General features: G+C 38.1%; 1 protein-coding gene across 6 annotated transcripts in view; it reads left to right on the top strand.

The window, feature by feature from the left end:
* The window catches only part of PTPRA (protein tyrosine phosphatase receptor type A), a 170,648-nt gene that overhangs the window by 90,260 nt on the left and 56,266 nt on the right, over positions 1-24,122 (top strand). For 4 of the 6 annotated variants that reach the window (XM_072800281.1, XM_072800279.1, XM_072800285.1 and 1 more), the window contains exons 2-4: positions 8,885-8,963; positions 9,641-9,982; positions 18,325-18,351. In XM_072800281.1, the coding sequence (XP_072656382.1) occupies positions 8,891-8,963; positions 9,641-9,982; positions 18,325-18,351 (442 nt within the window). In that variant the 5' untranslated portion in view covers positions 8,885-8,890. Of the gene's footprint in view, positions 1-8,884; positions 8,964-9,640; positions 9,983-18,324; positions 18,352-23,764; positions 23,853-24,122 lie in introns of those variants that run through there. The other 2 variants (XM_072800280.1, XM_072800283.1) reach the window with 2 other exon arrangements.

The following is a 24,122-nucleotide window of genomic DNA, read 5'->3' as shown; positions in this document are numbered from 1 at the left end:
GGCTCCACGCAGGGAACCCGATAGGGAACTCGATCCCAGGACTCCAGAATCACGCCCTGGGCTGAAGATGGCGCTAAATTGCTGAGCCACCCGGGCTGCCTGAGATCTGAGGATCTAATGTGAAACATGGTGACTGTAGTTAATGACACTATGTTGTATAATTTAAATTTGTTGAGAGAGTAGGATTTAAACATTCTCACCCCCAAAAAAGATGTGAGATGATCAATGTGTTAATTAACTGAATAGGGGAGGATCCTTTTACATTGTGCTTGTATATCAAATCTCTATGATGTACACTTTAAATATCTCACAATTTATATGTCATTTATACCTCATAGCTGAAATTAAAACAATGTTTCCATTCATAATACCAGCATAATAGAAAATAATCAGGAATTAATGCAGGAAGAAATGAATAGGACGAAAATTACAATAAATACAGTAACACTTTGAGGAACACCAAAAAATAAATAAATAAAAGCAAATGGAGGGATCCCTGGGTGGCGCAGCGGTTTGGCCCCTGCCTTTGGCCCAGGGTGCGATCCTGGAGACCCTGGATCGAATCCCACATCGGGCTCTCGGTGCATGGAGCCTGCTTCTCCCTCTGCCTGTGTCTCTGCCTCTCTCTCTATCATAAATAAATAAAAATCAAAAAAAATCTTAAAAGTAAATGGAAAAAATGCTAGGTTATAAATCCTAGGGTTATAAAATTCAGTACAATAAAATACCAGTTCTCCCAGAACTAATTATTTTATCTGTCTTTTATTATAAAAATGTTCAAATATAAAGAAAAATTGAATTTTATACCCTCCCCACTACCTAGACTCTATAATTAACATTTTATTTTATTTTTTAAAAGATTTTATTTATTTATTAATGAGAGAGAGAGAGGGGAACAGAGACACAGGCAGAAGGAGAAGCAGGCTCCATGCAGGGACCCCAATGTGGGACTCGATCCCAGGTCTCCAGGATCAAGCCCTGGGCCAAAGGCAGGTGCTAAACCGCTGTGCCACCCAGGGATCCCCCCCAAAAAAATTTTTTTTAAGTTGTCTCTCTGCCTAATGTGGGGCTCAAACTCACAACCCTAAGATTAGGAGTCACATGCTCTACTTGACCAAGCCAGCCAGATGCCCCCGCTCCCCACTACAGAGTAGATTTGCTTGTTTCAGTATTTCACAGACGTGGAATCATACATTTATATACTCTTCTGTAAGGCTTTTTTTACTCAGCATGATGTTTTTTTTAGATTCGTGTTGTTGTGTGTATCAGTAATTCTTTCAATTGTTAATGTTCCATTGTGAGAAAATACCATTGTTTATATAATTTCTTATTGATGGTTACTTGTGTTATTTTCAGTTTTTTGTTATGAACATTTTTGTAGTAGTCTTTTTGTGGACATATGTTTTAATTTCTCTTGGGTAAATATATAGGAGTGGAATTATTGGATTGTGAAGTAGGTGAATCTTTAGTTTTATAAGAAGCTGAGAGACAAACTAATTTTTAAAATAAAATAAAAATATCACAAATAGTAGCTCATCCTAAAAATCATTCTGTGAAAGGCAAAACCATTCCCACCGTTAGAATATATATACAAGGTTTCTGGCATTGTGCAAACTACAGCTGGTAGTGCTAGTTTCCTTCTGACATTTGATAATACATATTTCCGTTGAATTCAAACTACTTAACTATTCATCTGTATCTGTATTCATCTAAGGCTAGATCTTTATCATAGAACCAGCTTTTAAAATCAATTCAGAGAGAGGTGTGGGGAAGAGATGAATTTCGGAGCATATGTGGTGTCAGTAAATCAGATGTGACAGTGGGAGATTGAGGAATTTAACAACAAAGAGGTTGTGTGTGTGAGAGAAAGAAGGCGGAGCAGGGGAGGGAGAGAAATACCAATGGCTTCTCTGCCCCAAGAATTTTATTTTATTTTTTTTAAAGATTTATTTATTTATTTGTTCATAGAGATGCAGGGGGAGGGGGGCAGAGATACAGGCAGAGGGAGAAGCAGGCTCCATGCAGAGAGCCTGATGTAGGACTCGATTCAGGGTCTCCAGGATCACGCCCTGGGCTGCAGGCGGCACTAAACCGCTGCGCCACCGGGGCTGCCCTGCCCCATGAATTTTAATTTAGTATTTTGAAAAGGTTATTTTTAAGATGGTTCAAAATCAAAAGATGTCTGTGTACTGAAATGAAATGATCTCCAAAGAGCCTCCTTTCTGTTTAACAGGCTTCATAGTATTCCATTTTATGAATATGCCATCTTTTATTTATTAATAAATATTTATTCCCCTCTCCTGTTGGTAAACATTCAGGTTATTTCTAATGTTTTTCTGTTGCAAACAGTGTTGCATTGAGTAAGTTTGCACTTTAAAAGTATGGGCATATCTGTAAAATTCTCAAGTGGAATTATGTCAGAGGGTTTGGGCTTTTGTAATTCTACTAAATATTTACAGATCATGAGAGTACCTGTTTATTCAAATCCTTGCCGATGCATTATTGGTAAAGTTTTTTTATATTTGCCTGTCTGATAGGTGGAAACTGGTATCACAGTATAGCCTTAATTTGTGTTACTCTACTCATAAATGAGATTAGGTGCAGGGTGTGGTTTTTGTTTTTGTGTTTTGTGGTTTTTTTGTATATTTAAGAGAAACATTTGCTTTTCTGTACGTTGTCAGTTTAATGTCTTGCCCATTTTTCTTTTGGATTATTGATTCCTTTTTTATTAATCTGTAGGATTCTCATATATTGGGAAATAAGACCTTGGTGAATGAATTAGAAATATTTTTGAAGAGCTCATTCTTTAAAAATACAGAAGTAGTTAGTTTTAGTGGAATGGTGGAAAAAAGAAGCCAGATTGCCATGGAGACAACTCTTTCTAGAAAATTGGCTGCAAAGTAGAATACAGAGAATGCTAGCTGAAGGATTGATGTAGAGTCACAGGAGTTCTCCTTTTCTTTTAGAAATTCTTGTGTTTAAATGCTGTTATGAAAGGGAGGAAATAGTAGTTGGCGATCTACAGGACAGGGTTTCTGATGGACTGAGATTCTTGGAAGGAATTGTAGAGAAGGAGGACATTTGTAAGTATGTTGATTGGGAGTTATGGATGTCATACAGTCCAGTGGCTTCTATTTTCTCTGAAGTAAAGGCAGGGCCAGCAGCGCAAGGGTATGAGAGGAGAGGGGGTTCTTTGAAATCACTGCTATGGGGAATTGGAGAGAGCTGAGTAAGGAAATACAGAAAGATTGCAGAAATTGTTTGGACTTCTGTCGAGGCAGAAGTGATATCAGCCTTATCAGTAGTTTGATTATCTTAAGCGGCATTTGGGGCAGTTCCAAGTGTAGGGCTAATGGTTGAATTAGTTTAGGGTTGGGCTGTTTTTGGTTTTCCCCATGTAGGTAGAATCGAACAGTGTTGTAAAGGAATTAGGATGTTAGCAAGGGAGTGATGAAATTGATACCAAGTTTTCTTGGTTAGACAGAGAAGGAAATAGGACAGAGATAATGGATAAAAAAAGTAGAGAGGAAGTCAAGGAACTCATAGGCTGGCTCAAATGTGAATTGTGGTGGCTGTCATCTATGAGGATGTTGAACTGTCTCTTCAAGGAGAAGTATCAGGACCTGGGGATGGGAAGAAAACTGTGAGCCACATTTCAGTGTCTTCAGTGATGAATGCCCTCAAGAACAGGGACCATTAGAGCAGACTCTAGGAAGAATAGTTTGCATATGAGATCCTTGAAAAGTGAGGAAACTTCAGTTTTCCTTCCTGACATGGATCTTGCGATACTTGTAATATAGAAGATTAGAGACTGGAAGAGGAAGGAAACAAGCATAGGTATGGATGCAGTTTAGTCTGGGAGGCAGGAAATTACAGGAATTTGCCTGATGGTCTTTATATCCTTTGAGAAGAATGAGGCCTTGTCTACGTTGTTCCTGGTTGTGGTCAATAGATACACCTTTTTAGTTAAATAGATCTTTTTACATTGACATATTTCTCACTGCCCAGTTTACGCATACTCCAGTTTCCATTCACTGTACACTTGTTCTTTTCCCTTGCAGCCTCTCAGGTTGTCTTCTGCAGTTTCCTTTTAGTTTTGATTTGTATATTCATGCTCTGTAGTGAAATCTGTTTTTCTTTTAACTTAATTTTATGCATTATTTTTATTTATAAAAATACTCTTCTCCATTTTAAATTATTATTATTTTTAAATATTTTATTTATTCATGAGAGAGACACAGAGAGAGGCAGAGACATAGGCAGAGGGAGAAGCAGGCTCCTCACAGGGAGTCCGATACGGGACTCTATCCCAGGACAGCAGGATCACGACCTGAGCTGAAGGCAGATGCTCAACTGCTGAGCTACCCAGGCATCCTGTCCCGTCCATTTTTTAAATTTAGAGAATGAAGTACAGTGTAAAGAAGAAAATATCATAAAGTGCTATGCTAAACGTTTACCTATTTTTCCTTCTAGTTTTTCATGCATATACATTCATGTATATACATGAATTTATTTGAGATTGTATGGTATATTCAGTTTTGATTTTTTTTTTTAAGCTTAAAAAATGAAGGGCTTGTTCCATTTCCTCAAATTTTTTGAAGATAGCATTTTGAATAGTAGCAGTATATCATCTTGAATAGCAGCATAGCACTTACTTCAACTTTTTCCTGTTTTCCTTGCTGCTGGGTATTTGGATTGTTTCTGCTTTCCACTTAATGAATATCTCTGTATCATTTTAGCCCGAGTTTCAGATTATTTACATTTACTTCAGAATAGAACCTTGGAAATGGGTCACAAAACAATATGGACATGTTTAAGATTCTTGTATAATCTTTCTGGGAAGGAATTTGTTATTACAGGCTAACGGCTGTTCCTACCAGTATTTGATGCCTTCTCATGAGTCTCTTGCCAGCATTGAATATTTCATATGATTGATCTTTTCTGATTTGAAAGGCAAAAATGTTATCTCGTCATTATATTCCTTTGATTAAGGGATGGTCAACACTTTTTCACATATTTTTTTAGCTGTTATTTTTCTCTTCTGTAAATTATCTATTTAGGTTCTTTAGATTTTTCAAAATTGAAGTCTTACTGTTTTCCATATCAATAGGACTTCTTGTTTTAATCCTTTGTCTTATTTGTAACAAATTCCCTAATTTATTTCCCTCCTTAAAAATATACACTTTTTAAAGAGCAGTTTTATGCTCATGGTAAAATTAAGCACAAATTAGAGTTCCCAAATACTCCCTGCCCCCACGCAGCCTCCCAGATTTGTCATCCTGCACCACAGTGGTACGCTTATTATGGTAGATGAATCTGCACTGACCTGTCCTTATCACCCAAAGTCTTATTTACATTCAGGTTCAGTCTTGGTGTTGTATGTTCTATGGTTTTGGACAAATAGATAATGACAGGTGTTTACCCTTATATTACCATGCAGAATGGTTTTACTGCCCTTAAAAATCCACTGCCTTTTCATTCCCTCCCACCTTCCTAGCCCTACAATCACTGATCTTTTTACTGTCTCCAGGAGCTTGCCTTTTAAAAAATGTCATATAGTTGCAATCATACAGTATATAGCTTTTCCAGATTGCTTTCTTTCACCTACTAATATGCATTTAGAGTCCCTTTATGTCTCTTCATGGCTTGATAATTAATTCATATCCTTTTAGTATTGCATGATACTACATTGTCTGGATGTAGTATAGTTTCTTTATCCATTCATCTACTGAAGGGCATCTTGGTTGTTGCTTCCAAGTTTTGGCAACAAAGAATAAAGTTACTGTAAACATCTGCTTTCAGATTTCTGTGTAGTTTTCAACTTTCTTAGGTAAATAACAAGGAGTACAATTGCTAGATCTTATGCAAAATGTTCAATTTTGTAAGAAACCACTAAACTGTTTTCCAAAGTGGCTGTATCACTTCGCATTCCCACCAGCAATGTATGAGAGTTCTTGTTGCTTCACATGCTCACCAGTATTTGGTGGTGGTAGTATTTTGGATTCTGGCCATTCTGATAGATGTGTTGTGGCATTTCATTGTTTTGATTTGCAATTCCTTACACATGTTGAATAGCTTCCATATGTTTCTTTGCAATCTATCTTCTCTAGTATGGTGTCAAGATATTTGGTCTATATTTTAATTGGTCAGTTTTCTTAATTGTTGATTTTTAAGAGTTCCTTGTAAATTTTGGATAACAGTCCTTTATCAGATGTGCCTTTTGCAAATATTTTATCCCAGGCTGTGTGCTGTCTTCATGTTCTCTTGATACTGTCTTTTGCAAAGTGGAAGTTTTTAATTTAAATGAAGTCCAGCTTATTGATTATTTCTTTCATGGATTGAACCTTTACTGTTACATCCAAAAAGTCCTCTCCATACTCTCCATACCAGGTTATTTGATATTCTCCTCTGTTATCTTCTAGGTGTTTTATAGTGTTGTGTTTACATTTAGGTCTGTAATACATTTTGAATAAATTTTTGTGAAAATATAAGGTCTGTGTCCAGATTTTTTTGTTGTACACATATGCCCAGTTCTAGCACCGTTTATTGAAAGACTATCTTTAGGGACGCCTGGGTGGCTCAGTGGTTGAGTGCCTGCCTCTGGCCCAGCACGTGATCCTGGAGTCCCAGGATCGAGTCCCACATCGCACTCTCTGCACGGAGCCTGCTTTTCTCTGCCTATGTCTCTGCCCCTACTCCCCCATGTCTCTCATGAATAAATAAATAAAATTAAAAAAAAAAAAAAGACTGTCTTTACTCTGTTGTATTGCCATTGCTTCTTTGTCAAATACCAGTTGACTGTGTTTATGTGAGTCTGTATCTGGGCTCTCTCTTCTGTCATATTGCTCTTTTTTTTCATTTCTTTTACCAGTACCACACAATCTTGATTACTGTAGCTTTATTGTAAGTCTTGAAGTCAGGTAGTGTTAGTCTTCCAATTTTGTTCTTCTTCTGTATTGAGCTGGCTATTCTATGTCTTTTGCCTCTTACATAATCTTTAGAAACAGTTTTTCAAAATCCACAAAGTAACTTGCTAGGATTGTGATTGAAATTGCATCAGGGCAGCCCTGGTGGCGTGGGGTTTAGTGCCGCCTGCAGCCTGGGGTGTGATCATGGAGACCCTGGATCGAGTCCCACGTCGGGCTTCCTGTAGGGGGCCTGCTTCTCCCTCTGCCTGTTCCTCTACCTCTCTCTCTCTCTCTGTCTCTATGAATAAATAAAAACAAAATCTTTAAAAAAAAAAAAAAAAGAAATTGCATCAAATCTATAGAACGAGCTGGGAAGACTGACATCTTTTTTTTTTTTTTTTTTTAATTCATGAGAGACACAGAGCGAGAGAGGCAGAGACACAGGCAGAGGGAGAAGCAGGCTCCATGCAGGGAGCCCGACGTGGGCCTCGGTCCCCGGTCTCCAGGGTCACACCCTGGGTCGAAGGCGGCGCTAAACCCTGAGCCACCCGTGCTGCCCGGAAGACTGACATCTTGATAATATTGAGTCTCCCTGTCCATGAACATTATTTATAATAGATTTCTTTTACATTTAGTAGCTATTATTTTTTGCTATCATCAGATATGCCATTTTTACCTTTGTGATTTCTTACATCAGAAAATCCTCATCCTGAGCTCACATAAATATTCATTTATTTGCTTTTAAAATGCACTGTTAAACATTTAATTCTTCCCATCTGGATTTTTTTTTTTTTTTTTTGTATGTGGAATGAGATGGCAGTCTTACTATCTCCTCCTAAACACAGTTATTTTTCCTCAAGCCATTTCCTATCAAGAATAGCTATGTATACAAATAATCAGCCTTCCAGTTTGAGAGACTCTTTTTTTTTTTTTAATTTTATTTATTTATTCATAGAGAGAGAGGCAGGGACAGAAGCAGGCTCCATGCAGGGAACTTGATGTGGGACTCAATCCAGAGTCTCCAGGATCACACCCTGGGCTGCAGGCAGCACTAAACTACAGTGCCACTGGGGCTGCCCCAGCCTTCCAGTTTGTTTTCTAACCCTTTTGGAGGAAATTGCATGCTTTCGCAATTTTAGATTATGGTCAGGTGGGAAGACTGAGGAAGTGGTCAAATCTTGAATGGCTGCACCTTGAGAAGGCCACCTATTGAACCCATTTCCCTACTAGGCATGTTTGCTAGTACTAGAGGCAAACTCTTGGATTGTGAACCACCTGCATCTCCCTACCCTTCCTCAGAGATTCTCATGTATGCCTTGGTGAGGCCTGTCTTGTTTCCCTTGGAGAGTCACTACCATATTCAGTTACCACCAGTGTATGAGTCTTCTGAAGATGAGATATATGTGTGTATCTCTCCCCAGTTCTTCCCCTAGTACCTAACTCACTGTAGGGCACAGAAATCTGAATGGACAGATGAGCCACTAAGAGCAGTAGGAATGTTCCACAGCCCTCTGATGTGGTTTGAGATGAAATAAAGGGAAAGCTGTATGAGGTCTGTTTCAAAGAATATTACATTCATGCAGTCACCCTACCTTCTCCATGCTTCTCATGCCAAAGATTCTAAAGCCGCACATGGCGAACGCAAGGGCAGCTTTTCATAGGACCCCTACCTAGCTCTCATACCTAGAGATGCAGGGGGACTTTTAAAAGTTCTTTGGGTGATTCTAAAGTATAGCCAAAGTTTAGAATAAGGCATTTAAAAGTGTGTTCTTGGTAAGTTTTATTTGTATTGATATAAATATTCAAGAAAGTAGTTGGATTTGGGGGCAAATGTGCTAATCAAACTCCCAAAAGATCATTGGTCTTGTGTGTACTTTTAATTGCTGGGAAGATCTTATCTAAAATACTCCTTTTGGTATTTTGGACGTAGTTACAATAATATAGGACCTTGTCTAACATGGCTGTCTCTTTTCTAGGTCAGCATGGATTCCTGGTTCATTCTTGTTCTGCTTGGCAGTAGTCTGACACGTGTAGGTGCCAACAATGCAACCACAGGTAATTTGTCATTTGATAAGGCTGGTGTTCTGAACAGAATTTTGCAATCACCTTTAATGACCTAAATTGGAGACCTGAGTGCTTTTAAAGAACGAAAAAATATTAAAGTTTTACTTAAAAGTGATGGTATAAAATAATTATCTTTGGAACTCTCTGAGTCCTATTGACAATACACTACTTTAAATTAATTGATTATATGCTCATCCTTGAAAAGTTAAAAATTGTTGCTACGTAAGATCCCTATATATTGATTTTGAGCAAATAAGTAATGAGTCCAGTTTTCCTTGTCCCTTAAACAGTGGTCCTTTGAAGGTGGTAGAAAGAGTCCTGTGTTAGATAAAAGTGTGTGTGTCTGTGTGTGTGTCTGGTTTTTCATTGGTCCCCAGGTGTTTGAGAATTTATTTTTAAAATTTATTTATTTGAGAGAGAAAATGCAAGCAGGCAAAGGGAGAGGGAGAGAGAGTCTCAAGCAGACTCCCTACTAAAGGTAGAGCCCGACGTGGGGCTTGATCCCAGGACCCTGAGATCATGACCTGAAATCGAGAGTTGGCCATTTAATTAACTGAGCCACCTGGGCACCCCTGTTTGAGAGTCTATTAAGGCTTGCTGTTTTGTGCCTCACAACTTTTGAACTATTACGTTCTTTATGCGGTGTTTTTTTCCCCCCTTGTTTATAGTTTCACCTTCAGTAGGCGTTACAAAATCCATGAAAACATTGACAGCAGAATCAGTCAAAGAAGAGACCAAAGCTTCAAATCCTACTTCTTCAGTAACTTCTCTCTCTGTGGTACCAACATTCAGCTCAAATCTAACTCTAGGAACCACCTATGTAACCACTGTCAATTCTTCAGACTCTGACAATGGGACCACAAGAACAGCAAGTACCAATTCTGTAGTCACTACACTTTCACCAAATGGAACGTGGCTTCCAGATAACCAGTTCACAGATGCCGGCACAGAATCTTGGGAGGGGAATTCTAGCACTGTGGCAACCACTCCCGAAACTTTTCCTCCTTCAGGTACTAGAGATGGTTTCTGTTTGCTGTTTCTTTTTCTCTTTGAGGTTATTCACTGTTTTACTACTTTTTTTTGCGTGTTTTCTAGCCGTAAAATTTCTTGAAATTATTAAAATTGTAAACTAATGGAACTTAGATATAGAGAATTCTCAGGAATACCTGGTTACCACAGAGTTAAGAGGAAATAAGAAATATTCTAGAGGATATCCTGCTTTGCCTGGCATTCTGGTTAGACTGAGGAGGCTTAAGTGTTAAAGGCAGAGGAAGAATTTTGAAAATGCAAGAGAACTGGGAGCTAATTGATAATGCAAGAGACTGAAGATAAAAGACTGCAGAAGCTGAGTAATAGGATTAGCCTTGAAAAGAAGGGACCCATGGAGACCATGGGAAGGAGAGTGGGTCTGGGTATCTGTAACAGGGTGTGGGAAGCCCGTGGCCAGGGGTGGAGTTAGAGGAGCTCAGGGAAATAGTTAAGTTGCAATGTCAGTTTGTTCAGGGCCTCAGCCCTGCCCACTTCTTTCCTTCAGTCCATCAGTGGTTGAATGGGAAGAGGCAGCAAAGATAGAATCGGCCCTGTGTCAGAGACTTAAGTAGGGCAGAATAAGTTTCTGACCCCTTGGAGCCTCAGGTCCTGGTCTGTAAAAGAGAAGGGGTCCCTTAGAGGGATTCTGTGAGAAGTATGACTTCGTTCCCTGACAGCTGTAACTGTCATTCCTTTTCTAGCAAGAATCACTTTCCCTCTTCTGTGGTCTCATCCCCATGGCTCATATTTCTTCTCCATTAAATGGTGAGGGCCTCTAGCTTGGAATCACATTGTGCTCATGGGGAGCATTCAGAAAATATTTGCTGAATTGAATATCATTTGCTTACTACAGATGACCTCTTTTAGCTAGACTGTACAACCCAGACCCTGCACCTGCCTGCTTTGATCCGATGTTTTCCTCTATAAATGGTGTACAGCATTTGCAGTTAAGGGCACAGTCTGCTGAGCCGCACCACCTGAGTTTGAATCCCATCTCTGCCATACACTGGCTGTGTGACCACAGGCAAATTATTTAAGCTCTGTACTGCAGTTTCTTCATCTGTAAAATAAGAACAAGTGATAGTAATAATACTTATGTCATAGAGGAATTATCAGAATTAAGTGAGTTGATATAGGTATGGCATTTACAGTGTATACATGCACATGGCAAGCACTGTTTTTAAGTGGTAGACATTGTACGGAGAGTTTTATTTAGAGTAATCCTATGAAGTATCCTATGAATCCTCTGAAGTAGGTTCTGTTTTATGTTTTGCGGGTGGAAGAATTTTACAGTGATGAAACTGTAATTTAGGGGAATGTTTTTTCAAAGTACAGGTCATGACCAATTCATGAAATCAGTTTAGTGGGGCATCATATTTTGTTTTAAGTGGATGGTCCTGTTCATTTCTATTCTTTTTGTGTTATATGTATTGTCAAACTTTTGTTTCAGTTATACGGAAACACAGAGTTAACGGTATAGAATATATTTCTTGCTGTGAGTTATGGCCATTACTTCAGGAAGGAAGACAAAATGACTTGAACAAGCTGAAGTAGTCAGTGGGATAGGTGAGAGGGTAACCCAGGCCTGCTTGACTTTGCAGCCTGTATTCTTTACTTCTGTTCTCTACTGTCTTCATTTAACAGTTCTGTGATGTGAACGTGGATAATTATTTCCTTTTAATATATGCTTAATATAAGACTAAGAGGTTAAATGATTTGTCTTAGATCTCAGGGTTGTCAAGGCCTATTTCTCACTTTTGTGGTCTTTGCACTCTGCTGTTAGGGAACTGAGTTTTACATACTCTGCCTTAGGTCCAAATTATTCCATAAATAAGAAGCTGGTTATTGTACTCTTAATACATTTCATGTCTCAGGGGAGACTGAGACTACATTTCACTGGTGACTTTTTTTTTTCAAGATCAGTAAAACAAGGAAACCTTTATGTTACATCAGGTCACAGTCTGAACCCCCCACATCTTCATCACTACCATCTGACCAATCCTCCCATTAATTGTTACATCTTAATTTTTTATTGAATCAGTATTTGATATTTTTTATTATTATAACTGTAATGTTATTCCCTGCTGAGCTGTAAGTATAATGTGATTTTTCTTTTCTTTGGACAATTTTTTTTCTGGATTTTATAATTGCCGTACAGTTCCTTTTTTAAAGATTTATTTATTAGAGAGCAAGCACAAGCATATGCATACAAGTGAGGGAAGGGGCAGGAGGAGGGAATCTCAAGCAGACTCCCCATTGAGCGTGGAGCCCATCACAGGGCTCAGTCTCACAACCCATGAGATCATGACCTGATCTGAGCCACCCAGGTGCCCCAGTTGCCTTATATTTCTGTTTTAGTTTTCTTTTTGCCTATTGCTAGCCAATTCTTCCCATACTTTTCATAGCCTCTCAATACAGTTTTCAGTAAAGTCAGATCTGTAAGGTAATCTACAGATTTATTTCCTAGAGGTCTTCCTCCTGACTCATCTATTGTCTTACTCAAGTCTAGGCTTGATCATCAGGGCTGCTGCCCAGGCGTTGATCTGGGATTTTCCTTCTTTATTTTTTGGGAAATATAATAGAGAAGCGCTTCTGGCTTCCTGGCTTCTATATTGACCTCTTTCTTGGATTACCCCATTATTTGATAGACTATATCCTCCAGTAGCTTCTTGAGATATAGAGGTCCATGGGAGATACATTGCATGAGGCCTTAATGTCTAAAAATGTCTGTAGGGCTATGTATAGAATTTGAGGATGTATTTTTTTCTCTAGAATGTTGAAAGCATTGCCCTGACTTCTAATTCCCAGGCTTGGAGGATTCTAATGCTATCCTGATTCTTAATCACACTTTGGTGTGTTTTTGAAAGATCTTTTCTTTATCATTCATGTTCTGAAATTTCATGGAAATGTTGATGTGGGTCTTTTTCACTCGTTATGCTGGATACTTGATAGGACCTTTGGAGCTTTGGTTCTTCAAATCTGAAAATTTTTGGTTCTTCAGTTGGGGAAATTTGTCTTATATTTGGAAATTTTTTCCATTGTTCATTTTCTCTGTTTTCTTCTTCTAAGACTCTTGCTATTTGGATATTGGACATATCCTAGAATAATTCTTTAATCTTTAAAATTTTTCTCTCCTATTGACCTTTGCTTTGAGTCTCTGTTCTCCTTTTTAAAATAAGCATATATTTTATATATTTTTTTCTTTTATTTCTCATACAAATAATAGACATATATATTGTGTATATTTCTACACATCACTTTTTTTCCGTTAGCCTGTCATCCTTGTTCTGTACTATAATAAAGAGCTGCTTCATAGTGTAGACATGCCGTAATGTATTTATCCAGTCTTCCTTATCAGTATATGTTAAAGCTGTTTTCAGAGTACTGTTACAAACAATATAATTTGTCATTTCAAGCATATGTGGGAATATTGATAGGATGAATTATTTTTTAATATTTTATTTACTTATTCATGAGAGACACACAGAGTGAGAGGCAGAGACATAGGCAGAGGGAAAAGCAGGCTCCATGCAGGGAGCCCAATGTGGAACTTGATCCCGGGACTCTAGGTTCACGCCCTGAGCCAAAAAGGCAGACGCTTAACTGGTGAGCCACCCAGGCGTCCTGGATAAATTATTTTTAAGTGTGCATTTATAAACTGGTAAATATTGCCAGATTTTCCTCTGTTGGGAAATTTATTCCTATAAACAGTGTGTCAGAATGCCTGTTTTCCTATGCTGTCTTCAGTGCAGTAAATTATCACACTTCTGGATCTATGCCAGTCTGACAGGTGAAAATTAGCATCTCAGTGTAGCCTTAATTGCGTATCACTGAGTAAGGTTGAGCATCTTTCCATATTTGGAAAGATCACTTGTATTTCTTAAGAACTCTGCTGGTATCCTTTATCTGTTTTTCTTCTTAGAATGTCAGGTTTTTCTGACTTATTTATAGAAGCTCTTTAATGTTAGGAAATGAACCTTTGCCTACCTATTAAAAGTTGCAGATATTTCCCCCAGTTGCTCATCTAGCTTTTCTGCGTTGCAGAAACTATCATAAGTAATTTAAACTTCTTTTAATTAAAAAAATTGTCAGTTTGTTTTAACTAAACGTTTTCTATGTATTGGATCATATATAGCAAGGCTTTTTTTTTTTTTTTTTTTAAGATTTACTTATTTATTTGAGAGAGAGCGAGAGCACGAGTGGGAGGGATGGAGGGAGAAGCAGAGAGAATCTCAAGCAGACTTGGCTCTAAGCAGATCAAGCCTAACGTGGGGCTTGATCCCAGGACCCTGAGATCATGACCTGAGCTGAAACCAAGAGTCCAGCGAATAACTGATGGTGCCACCCAGGCTCCCCTAAGAAGGCTTTTCTTACTTCATCATTACGAAATAACTTTCTTTTTTTATATATATTTTATTTATTTATTTATTCATGAGAGACGGAGAGAGAGAGAGAGGCAGAGACACAGGCAGAGGGAGAAGCAGGCTCCATGCAGGGAGCCCGACCCAGGACTTGACCTCGAGTTTCCAGGATCAGGCCCTGGGCTGAAGGCGGCACTAAACCGCTGAGCCACCCAGGCTGCCCACAAAATAACTTCCTTATGATTTCTTCTAGACATGATTTCCTTTTTCTGTATATATATGTGTGTGTGCATGTAGGTGTATGGTTAAATCTGATCCATCTGGAATTTATTCTAATGTGAAGTGTGAACTATACATCTGTTTTTTTTTTTTTTCAAAATGGTTAATGACTTGTCCCAATACCTTTTAATGAATAATCTATTTTTTCCTCACTAATTTGAAATGCTACCTTATCATATATTGAATTCTGTATCTATTTAGGTTCCCATGTATATATTTGAGTTCTGTTTCTTAACATTTGTATTTTCTGTTATTTGTTTTCTCTGTCCATGAACAGAACCCCACTACTATAATTTTAACTCTAAAATAGTATTTGATAAGGTTAATCATCCCTTGTTAATCTTATTTTTCAGAATTTTGTTACCGATTCTTGATTATTTTTCTTTACGAACAGTAGAATCAACTTATATAGCAGGAGAAAAGTTATGTCACATTTATAGATTAACAGGGACAATTGACATCTTTAAGTCTATCCAAGAATGCAGTGTATTCCATTTGCTGAAGTCTTTGCATTTCTTGGAACTGTTAAAGTTTTTGCCACTGATGTTGCATATGTTTTATTCAGCTTATTTCTAGATATATCAGAGGGTTGTTGTTGTTGTTGTTGCTATTTTGGTGTTTTGTTTATTGTTAGTATAAATGGATTATTTTCTTCCACTATGTCTTCTAACTGGCTGCTCTTGAGGCTATGAAGGCTATTGACCGTTTTGTTTTGTTTTGTTTTAAATATTTTATTTATTCATGAGAGACATAGAGGCAGAGGGAGAAGCAGGCTCCATGCAGGGAGCCCGATGTGGACCTGGCACCCCAGGATCACACCCTGAGCCGAAGGCAGATCCCAACCGCTGAGCCACCCAGGCATCCTTTTTTTTTTTTTTTTTTAAGACGTAATTAATATAGATCACTTTTTTAGTTTTGGGTATACTACATAAAGCTATTGACTTTTGTAAGTTTATTTTATGCTGGTCATCTTAATAAATTTCCTCAGTGTTTGACATAATTTACTTCAATTATCATAAGTCTTCAAATCAGTCTTTTTCTCTTTAAATGATTGGTGAGGGATCCCTGGGTGGCGCAGCGGTTTGGCGCCTGCCTTTGGCCCAGGGTGCGATCCTGGTGACCCGGGATCGAGTCCCACATCGGGCTCCCGGTGCATGGAGCCTGCTTCTCCCTCTGCCTGTGTCTCTGCCTCTCTCTCTCTGTGACTATCATAAATGAATAAAAATAAAAAAAAATAAAAAAAAATAAATGATTGGTGAATACCTTCAGAATAAAGTTAGGAAGCAAGCAATGGTTAAAGCAGACAGCTTTGTCTTGTACCGGACTCTCAGGAGGACGCTAAGTGGTTTTCCATTAAATATGCTGACTCTTGTGTTGAGGTAAACCTATTTATCATGGTTAGGTTTTATTAATTTATTCCTGCTTTCAAGAACATATGTGTCAAGAATGGATATTAAATTTTACCAACTGTCTGTTTAGCATCAATGAACAAGATCTTTATGATTTTTTGTCTTTATATAATATACTGTGGTGAATCATTTTAATAGATTTCTGAACTTTGAACTATTTACTTTTCTGCAAAAACAACCCTACTTGGATTTTCCTTGAATGAACTGTAGCAATTTGTTTGATACTACTGTATTTGGGATTTTTCTAATGACATTCATAAGTTATTTCTAAATTAAATTGGTCTGTTTCCTTCATATGTGTGCTTTTTGTTTTGTTTTGTTTTAATATATGTGTGCTATTTTTGGGAAGTCTTAGTTGTCAGTGTTTTGTTTTGCTTCACAGAAAGAATTGAACTTTACCTAGCTATGCATCTCGTTCATGTGTTCAAAATTACTTGAATAGGTCTGAGGAAAAGTCATCTCTTAAGATTCATTTCCTACATAGCTGTTAATATTTGTTATATGTTTGTCTATTTTCATGCTTGAGTTGAGTAACCATGTATATGTTTCATAGTTTGTTGCTTTTTTCTTCCAAAGAGCCTCCTATTGTATATTTATTGGTCCTGTCATTTTTCAGTTTTTATTTCATTAATTTCTTTCTTATTCTTACTCTTTCTGCTTAGATTTATTTTGTGCTTTTTCTTTCTTCCTAAATTGAATGCTTAACTTGTTTTTATTTTCCTTCTTCCCAGTTATATATTTAATGCTATGAATTTTTATAAGCACAGCTTTAGCCACATTCCATCAGTGTTCTTGTAGGTAATTGAATTAGTTATGGTGCAGTCTAAAGTACTCTGATACAGACAGACCAAAATTCGGTGGCTTAAGTAGACAAAAGCCTTTTCTCCCCTTTCATATTCCAGAGGTAGACCAGAGGGCTTTGCCTAATCAAGGACTGAGTTCCTTTTTTCTTTTCTTTTTTTTTAAGGGGGAAAGGGGCAGAAGAAAAGAGAGAAGTGTTGTTGTTGTTGTTGTTGTTTTAAAGATTTTATTTATTTACTCATTTGGGAGCGGGGAGCAAGAGAGGGATAAGCTGACTCCACACTGAGTGCAGAGGCCAACTTGGGGCTTGATCCCAGGACCCCGAGATCATGACCTGAGCTGAAACCAAGAGTCAGATGCTCAACTGACTGAGCCCCCAGGCACCCCGAAAGAATTTTAAGCAGGCTCCACTGCAGAGCTCGATAAAGGGGCTCAATCTCACAACCTTGATATTCATGATTTGAGCCGAAATCGAGTCAGCCACTTAACCAACTGAGCCAACCAGGTGCACCAAGTTCTTTTTTTCTTCTTGGCTCTGCCATTTCGGCAAGATTGCCCTCATCTGCTTGATCAGAGATGGATGGCTCTCATCATTGGGTTCTGGTTCCAGCCCTTGAGAAAGGGGAACAGAGGAAATGGGGATTTCTTTTCTAAAGAATGTGATCCAGAAGTTACCCTCATCACTTTTGCTTACATGTCATTGCCTGGAATTCTTCATATAACTGCATTTGGCACAAAGGAGTCTTAGAAACGCAGTCTGTAGCTGGACAGCTTTGTGCTCGGCTAAAAGAAAACAAAAAACAAAAACAAAACATGGTTTCTGTACCAAAAGCAAGAAGAGGAGACAATTACTAGGGGAGAGTTGGTAGATTCTGCCAAAGAATGATTTTATTATTTCTGAGGTATTTTGTAATTTGGCTTTGCTTTTAATTTTCAGCTGTTTTCTTTGTTAATTTCTAGTTTTATTGCATCATGATAAAATAGTATTGTCTGTTATTTCTACAATGGGCAATAATTTATAAGGGCTTGTGGATATTCCACAAGCCTTTAAAAAAGTTTTCTGTTAGTGTATAGAATTTGTCTACATTGGTTAGACTTTTTTTTTTACACTAATTAGATTTTATTACCATTTGTCTTTAATATCCTTAATTTTGTCCTGTTGCATTTTAATGGCCTAAAAGACATAATGACCTCTAATACTATTGTGTTTGTATTTCTTTTTATGTTCTTGTACTTTTTAGGAAGATTGATGCTGTGTTGTTTTTGTACTCAGAAGGACAAACCACTGATTAATGTTTAGTGAGTTTCAGCAATCTCATTACCCATTTATTGGAGGGTACCTCATTCTAGCTCCAACATATATAAACAAGAAAATATCTGTATCCCTAGGGCTTATTTTGTCTTAATTTCGGTTAAATTGTAATGTATTTCTTTAATTTGAGTGAATGTTTCTATTTTTCACTTATTATACAGGTAATTCTGACTCGAAGGACAGAAGAGGTGAGCCACTCACCTATGTCTGTTGTCCCCTTTAATAATGTACAATATTCATCATGTTTGCTCACAGTCTGTGGTAACCTTGTGCATCTATGTGGTTGTGTTTACTTTCTCTTATATTGTGTCCATATTAACCTTGTAGTGAAGAATAATAGAAATAGGTGTTCATTGTGTTTTTAAATATAGATTATGGAATCTAACAGGATGTCTTTTAACAAGTAATAAAAGCTGTATCTTTATCATGTCACCTTGCTAATATCATCCTTGGTGATACTAGGCCATAATTTCTACACCACAGTTAATTTCTAATGTCTAGTCAATAATTGCCTATAAACATCCTAGCTTTTTGTGTTGTTTTTCCTAGTCTATAAAATGTTGACCTTTTGTCATTTTATATGGATTTTATGAGTTTTCACCTCTCTAGTGTGACATTCCCTATGGCTGGAGATGCTGTCAGTGATCTAAGCAGGTCTAAGCAGGGCTTCCAAATCCCTGGTCACCAGAGAACAGAATGAGTGTAGGTACTTATGTGTAGTGGCACACTTTGCTTTGGACAGTAGTAGGACTATCATCAGAGAGTGTAAGAGAAAGGGAGATCATCCAAAAGTCTTAAGAAATGATCATTGCATTTGAGTTTGGAAAATATTTATCTGTGAACCAATTTTTCTCTTATGATTTCCTATTTTATTAAATGAGCTTTCTGAGGCTTTTTTTCTCATTCTATTATTTAACCATGCACAGTTTTTCCTGCATAATTAATAGAACATTTGAAGGCTGATGAATTTCCACTAAGTAGGGGAGCATTTGAATCAGAAAAGTAGGGTACTATAATCCTTTATGTGTTGTCATCTGCCACTGTATTTGGTCAGGATTAATGAGGTATTATTTTATGCACAGATTTCTTTTGATTTTCTAGCTCTCAGTTTCTTTAACTCAGGAACTAGATTCTATCAAGTAGTATATTTGCTATTCACATTTGGTTACTAGATTCTCAGTACCAAGTGCAGACTTAAATAGATTAATAATGCAGTAGATAACTTATATTTGCTCCCTAAAACTTCTCTTTTCCCCAGTCTTAAAGTCAAAATGGTATAGGCTTTAAAATTAAACATACAAACTTTGATTTATTCCTCTACATAGGGTGTATTTTCTTAATATTCAGCCTTTTCTTGCCCCAATATTATCCGTTTTACATAGCTAACTAACATGGATTTTAATAGTTTCAATATTGTGGTTAAAAAGAAAGGAAACTATCTTAATCATCTAGAATATTGCTAATTGTGACATTAATATGTATTGGCACATATCCTTTTTAAGTTAAAAAATAATTTTGTATAATTGGTTTTGACTAAACAGGAAAATGAAGAGGCTTACATATTCCTTCCAATGTTGAAAAAATGTAATGACATTTTTACCAGAGCAGATCTTTAGAAGTATTTCTGTAAATTTTGATATCACATTCTAATTTTAAAACCAAATGCTTTCTGAGAAATGAGGCCAATTATTTAAAAATATTTGCATCATAATGGGTTTGCTAAGCAAAGTATGTCTTAAGCAGATGAATTAAATTATAAGTTTTTCTGCCTTGGTCTCTGGGATGCTTTTGAACAGCAACGGCTGGTGTTTTAATTGTCAAAACAGAAAGGAATGAAAAGGAAGGTAGACAGGCAACTTTGCTTCCTTTCTTTTGAAGTCTAAGTAACTGGTTATTTTCTCATGTGTATTCTTTTTAAAAAGCATTCCACATTAATTATTGAGTAGAACTAACTTTTTTCCTAATTGTAATAAAATATACATCATATAAATTTTCCCAACTTAACTGTATGGTTCAGTGAAATTAAGACATTGTTGAGCTGTCACCACCATCCACCTCTAGAATTCTTTTTTATAATCCCCAACTAAAACTCTAAACATTAAGCAGTAACTCGCCCCCTTCTCCCAGCCCCTGGTAACTCTTTCTGTCTCTATAAATTTGTCTATTCTAGCTACCTAATTTAAGTGGAATCACAATAATACTTTTCCTTATATAACCAGCTTTTCTTTTAAAGCATTTTTACTGCTGTTAATTCGGATGATTTGTGTTACATATACTAAAGCATTAAATCCAGTTCTAGCATTATCTTCTGAGTACCTCTTCCCCATGAAGTCAGTGGTCATGAATACAATTTCTAGTTGTTCTTTAGTTTTTACTAATTTTACATCTTGATTTTATTAGTTTTGATCTAGAGAGAACAGACTCTGAGATAGCAAGTTTACTGGAGAGTACTTTCTCTCTACACAGCACCTTCGAAACACTGAAGGCATTAGTATTGAGGAGAGTGGGGACATGAAATGTCACATGATCAGAGCAAAGGCAGCGAAGGCCTCAGTCAATCCTGCAGGAAGGTCTAGAGGTAGAATGAGCATTGCAGAGGCTTTTCCCTTTGCCAGGCTACTCTCTCAGGCCAAGGACAGCTCCTGGGAAAGCACTTGCTGAGAACTGTTAGCCACTAACCCTCCCAGCAGCTATAGGAATGGGTTCTTTGGTCTTGAAGAGGAACCTCTGTTTCCGTTCTCATGAAGTTTGAGCAACATAGTGATGCATACTCTCATTCAACTATTTAGAGGTTTTCCTGTGTAAGAAAACGCTACTGAGGGGATCCCTGGGTGGCTCAGCTGTTTAGTGCCTGCCTTGGGCCCAGGGTGTGATCCTGGAGTCCCGGGATTGAGTCTCGCATCGGACTCCCTGCATGGAGCCTGCTTCTCCCTCTGCCTATGTCTCTGCCTCTCTCTCTCTCTCTCTCTCTCTCTGTGTCTTGAATCAATGAATAAATAAATAAATCTTTAAAAAAAGAAAATGCTACTGAATGATCTTGAGATTATATATATTAAGGCTGGAGAGTGAGCAGCCTAGTGGAATATTTGGAGAAGCCCTGTATGCAATGGTTAAAAGCCTGTGCTCTGGGGCTAGACCATCTGGGTTTGTGAGTTGGCACTTAAACTTAGCAGCAGGGGGAGGTACGTGTCTGACTTCTCTATGTGTCTTTTCACCATTTGCAAAATAGGATAGGAACACAATTTCCTTCATAGAGTTGTTTTGGAGAAAGAAGTAACACAAATGAAGTGCTTGGCCTAGTGCTGGGTCAGCACATAGCAGTCACTCAGCAAGTGCTGGGTATCATATTGCTACTCCTACCATCCCACCATTCTGTTACTATTGATGGGAGACTAAGGAAGTCAAGAATCTTAACTGGTCAGTCAAGACTCATGTCAAGGCCTCTTGGAGGCTAGGATTTGAGGCAACTCCCAAGGCAGGGTCATCTTGGCAGCAGTACCACTACGACTGCAGACATTTAGCTGTTCTTCTGCCCTCTACCTTTTAAACAAAGTCCTGCATCAACCCATCTCATCCTGTCTTTTATTTCAACAGCTTTTTTTAATAATAGGATTTTCACATAAAGACCTTATCACCAATAATTGTTAAGCAGGAATACAAGGTAAAGCTATTGTAATCATACTTTAAATTATTTCAGATTGGGGCATCCCAGGTGGTTTAGCGGTTTAGCGCCACCTTCAGCCCAGGATGTGGTCCTGGAGACCCAAGATCGAGTCCCACGTCGGACTCCCTGAATGAAGCCTGCTTCTCCCTCTGCCTGGGTCTCTGCCTCTCTCTCTCTCTCTCTCTCTCTCTCTCTCTCTCTGTCTCTCATGAATAAATAAATACAATTTAAAAAAAATAAATTATTTCAGATATAATAGTTTATATAACTGTTTTTTTTAAATCTGGAAATAGTATCCTCTAAACATTTGTGAAGGAGTCTTTGAACTACAGAGTTCTAGAACCAGACACGATAAACATTCTATGGAAGCCCTGAAACTCATTCAAGTTTCTCAGCTCTCAAATCAGATCACCTGCTCCCCCCAGCTTTCTCCTTTAATACTTTGCTCAAAGTTGGAATCTATAAAGGAGTTCACATTCTTGTTTAAAGAAGTATTTTTTTTTATCATCATAGCAAGTGACATTATTATTGTGAACTCCATAGCTTTCCCTAAGTATCATAGGTTCATTCAGTACCTGTTAGATGCTAAGGATTCCAGAAAGAAAGAAATATATATTCTCTGTCTCATGGAAGAAATGTGTGAACAGCAAGCATCAAGGTCTACTCAGCTACATATTATTTGGCTATATTCCACAGTAAGTGCTGCTTGAGAGTGTAAAAGACTCATGCCTGGAGAGTGGGAAGGAGGCATGGGGGTGAGCTCTGAGCAGTTTTAATTAATATAGTGACTAAGGAAAATGAGGATGTGCCAGATAGGGTGAAAGCAAGGAAACATGAAGGAGCAAGTGAGGTATTTGAGGAACCGTGCATAGTTGAGGTAGGGAGTGGCCAGAGCTAGCCTCAGCACAGTGGACCTGCTGGTACAGTGAGCACAAGGGTCAGGGTGTCTCCTGGTGATGGGAAGGAAGGAAATGACATGGTCAGATTTTTGTTTTAGAAAGATAATTCCAGAGGCCTTATGGAAGATAGGTGGGCAGTAGAAAATAGTTTCTGAATGATAATTTGCCCCAAGTCAAGAATTGGCTCAACCTAGTGGTTCAGGCTCTAGAGGCAACCTGATTTTTTTGCTGTTTTTAGAGCCACTATGAAGCACTTAACATTACAACTCTGCCTTTGAGAACTGATAAATACTTCTATCAGAAAGTGTAGGAACGAGACAAATAAATGGACTTTAGGAATTGAAGATCGAGGAATATGGCTTTTACTTCAGTGATTATTTTTGTAGTTGACCAAGGTGTGTCTGAGTCTTTAGGTGACTCACCTGTCTACATGTAAGCTCTTAGAATAACATGACCCTTTGTTTTCATGGGAAAAGGATATAGCAAATAAACATCTGTTGTCCCAGAACACCATTTTAGTATTTTTGAAATGCTACCCCATAGCCTGAGTCTAGGAAGTGAGATTTTGCAAGAGTGGATAGTGGAGAGGAGGTGGGGGTAGGGCAAAGAATAGACCATTGTGCTTGCCTTGCCAGCATCAGCCTGAGTCATGCAAGGCCACCTCCAGAAGACCTCGAGCAGGACAAGCCTGAGAGATGAAGTGATGACTGTCCATTTAGGGAGGGACCCTAGGAAAGTGATTTGATCCCTGAGCCTATCTCCAAAACTGAGATTTTACAGTGGGAACTGTAAGTTCTCTTCTGTTTTCTTTTTCCTTTCCCCTCTCCTCTCCTCTCCTCTCCTCTCTCTCCTCTCTCTCCTCTCTCTCTCCTCTCTCTCTCTTCTCTCTCTCCCCTCCTTCCCCTCCCCTCTTTTCTCCCCTCCTCTCCCCTCCCTTCTCCCCTCCCCTCCCCTCCTCTCCTCTCTTCTCCTTCTTGCTTTCTAGATTTTAATCTATTCATGAGAGGCAGAGACATAGGCAGAGAGAGAAGCAGGCTCCCTGAAGGGAGCCTGATGCGGAACTCCATCCCAGGACCCCAGGATCACAACCTGAGCCAAAGGCAGTCTCAACCACTGAGCCACCCAGGTGCCCCTCTCTCTTGTTTTTGTAATAGATCTACGTGTCCTTCCCTTACAGAGGCTTGGGGACATCGTCACTATTTGTATTGTCCTTAACTGTATCAGAAACATGGATGTAATTCAAATGTTAAAAGGTTACTTTTATGTTGAATGACAACATTGGAAAAGGAGCTATTTTTTAACATGTTTTAACATGTTAAAATCTTACTTCCATGCCAGAGAGATGTTCTGGCCTGAAAGTTTGGAAGACTTAAAGTGGTATTGGTCGTGCAGTTTA

The sequence above is a fragment of the Canis lupus genome, chromosome 26, assembly GCF_048164855.1.
Source record: "Canis lupus baileyi chromosome 26, mCanLup2.hap1, whole genome shotgun sequence".
Taxonomy (NCBI): domain Eukaryota; kingdom Metazoa; phylum Chordata; class Mammalia; order Carnivora; family Canidae; genus Canis; species Canis lupus.
Note: the sequence above shows the minus strand (reverse complement) of the source record. Positions and strands in the feature narration are given on the sequence as shown.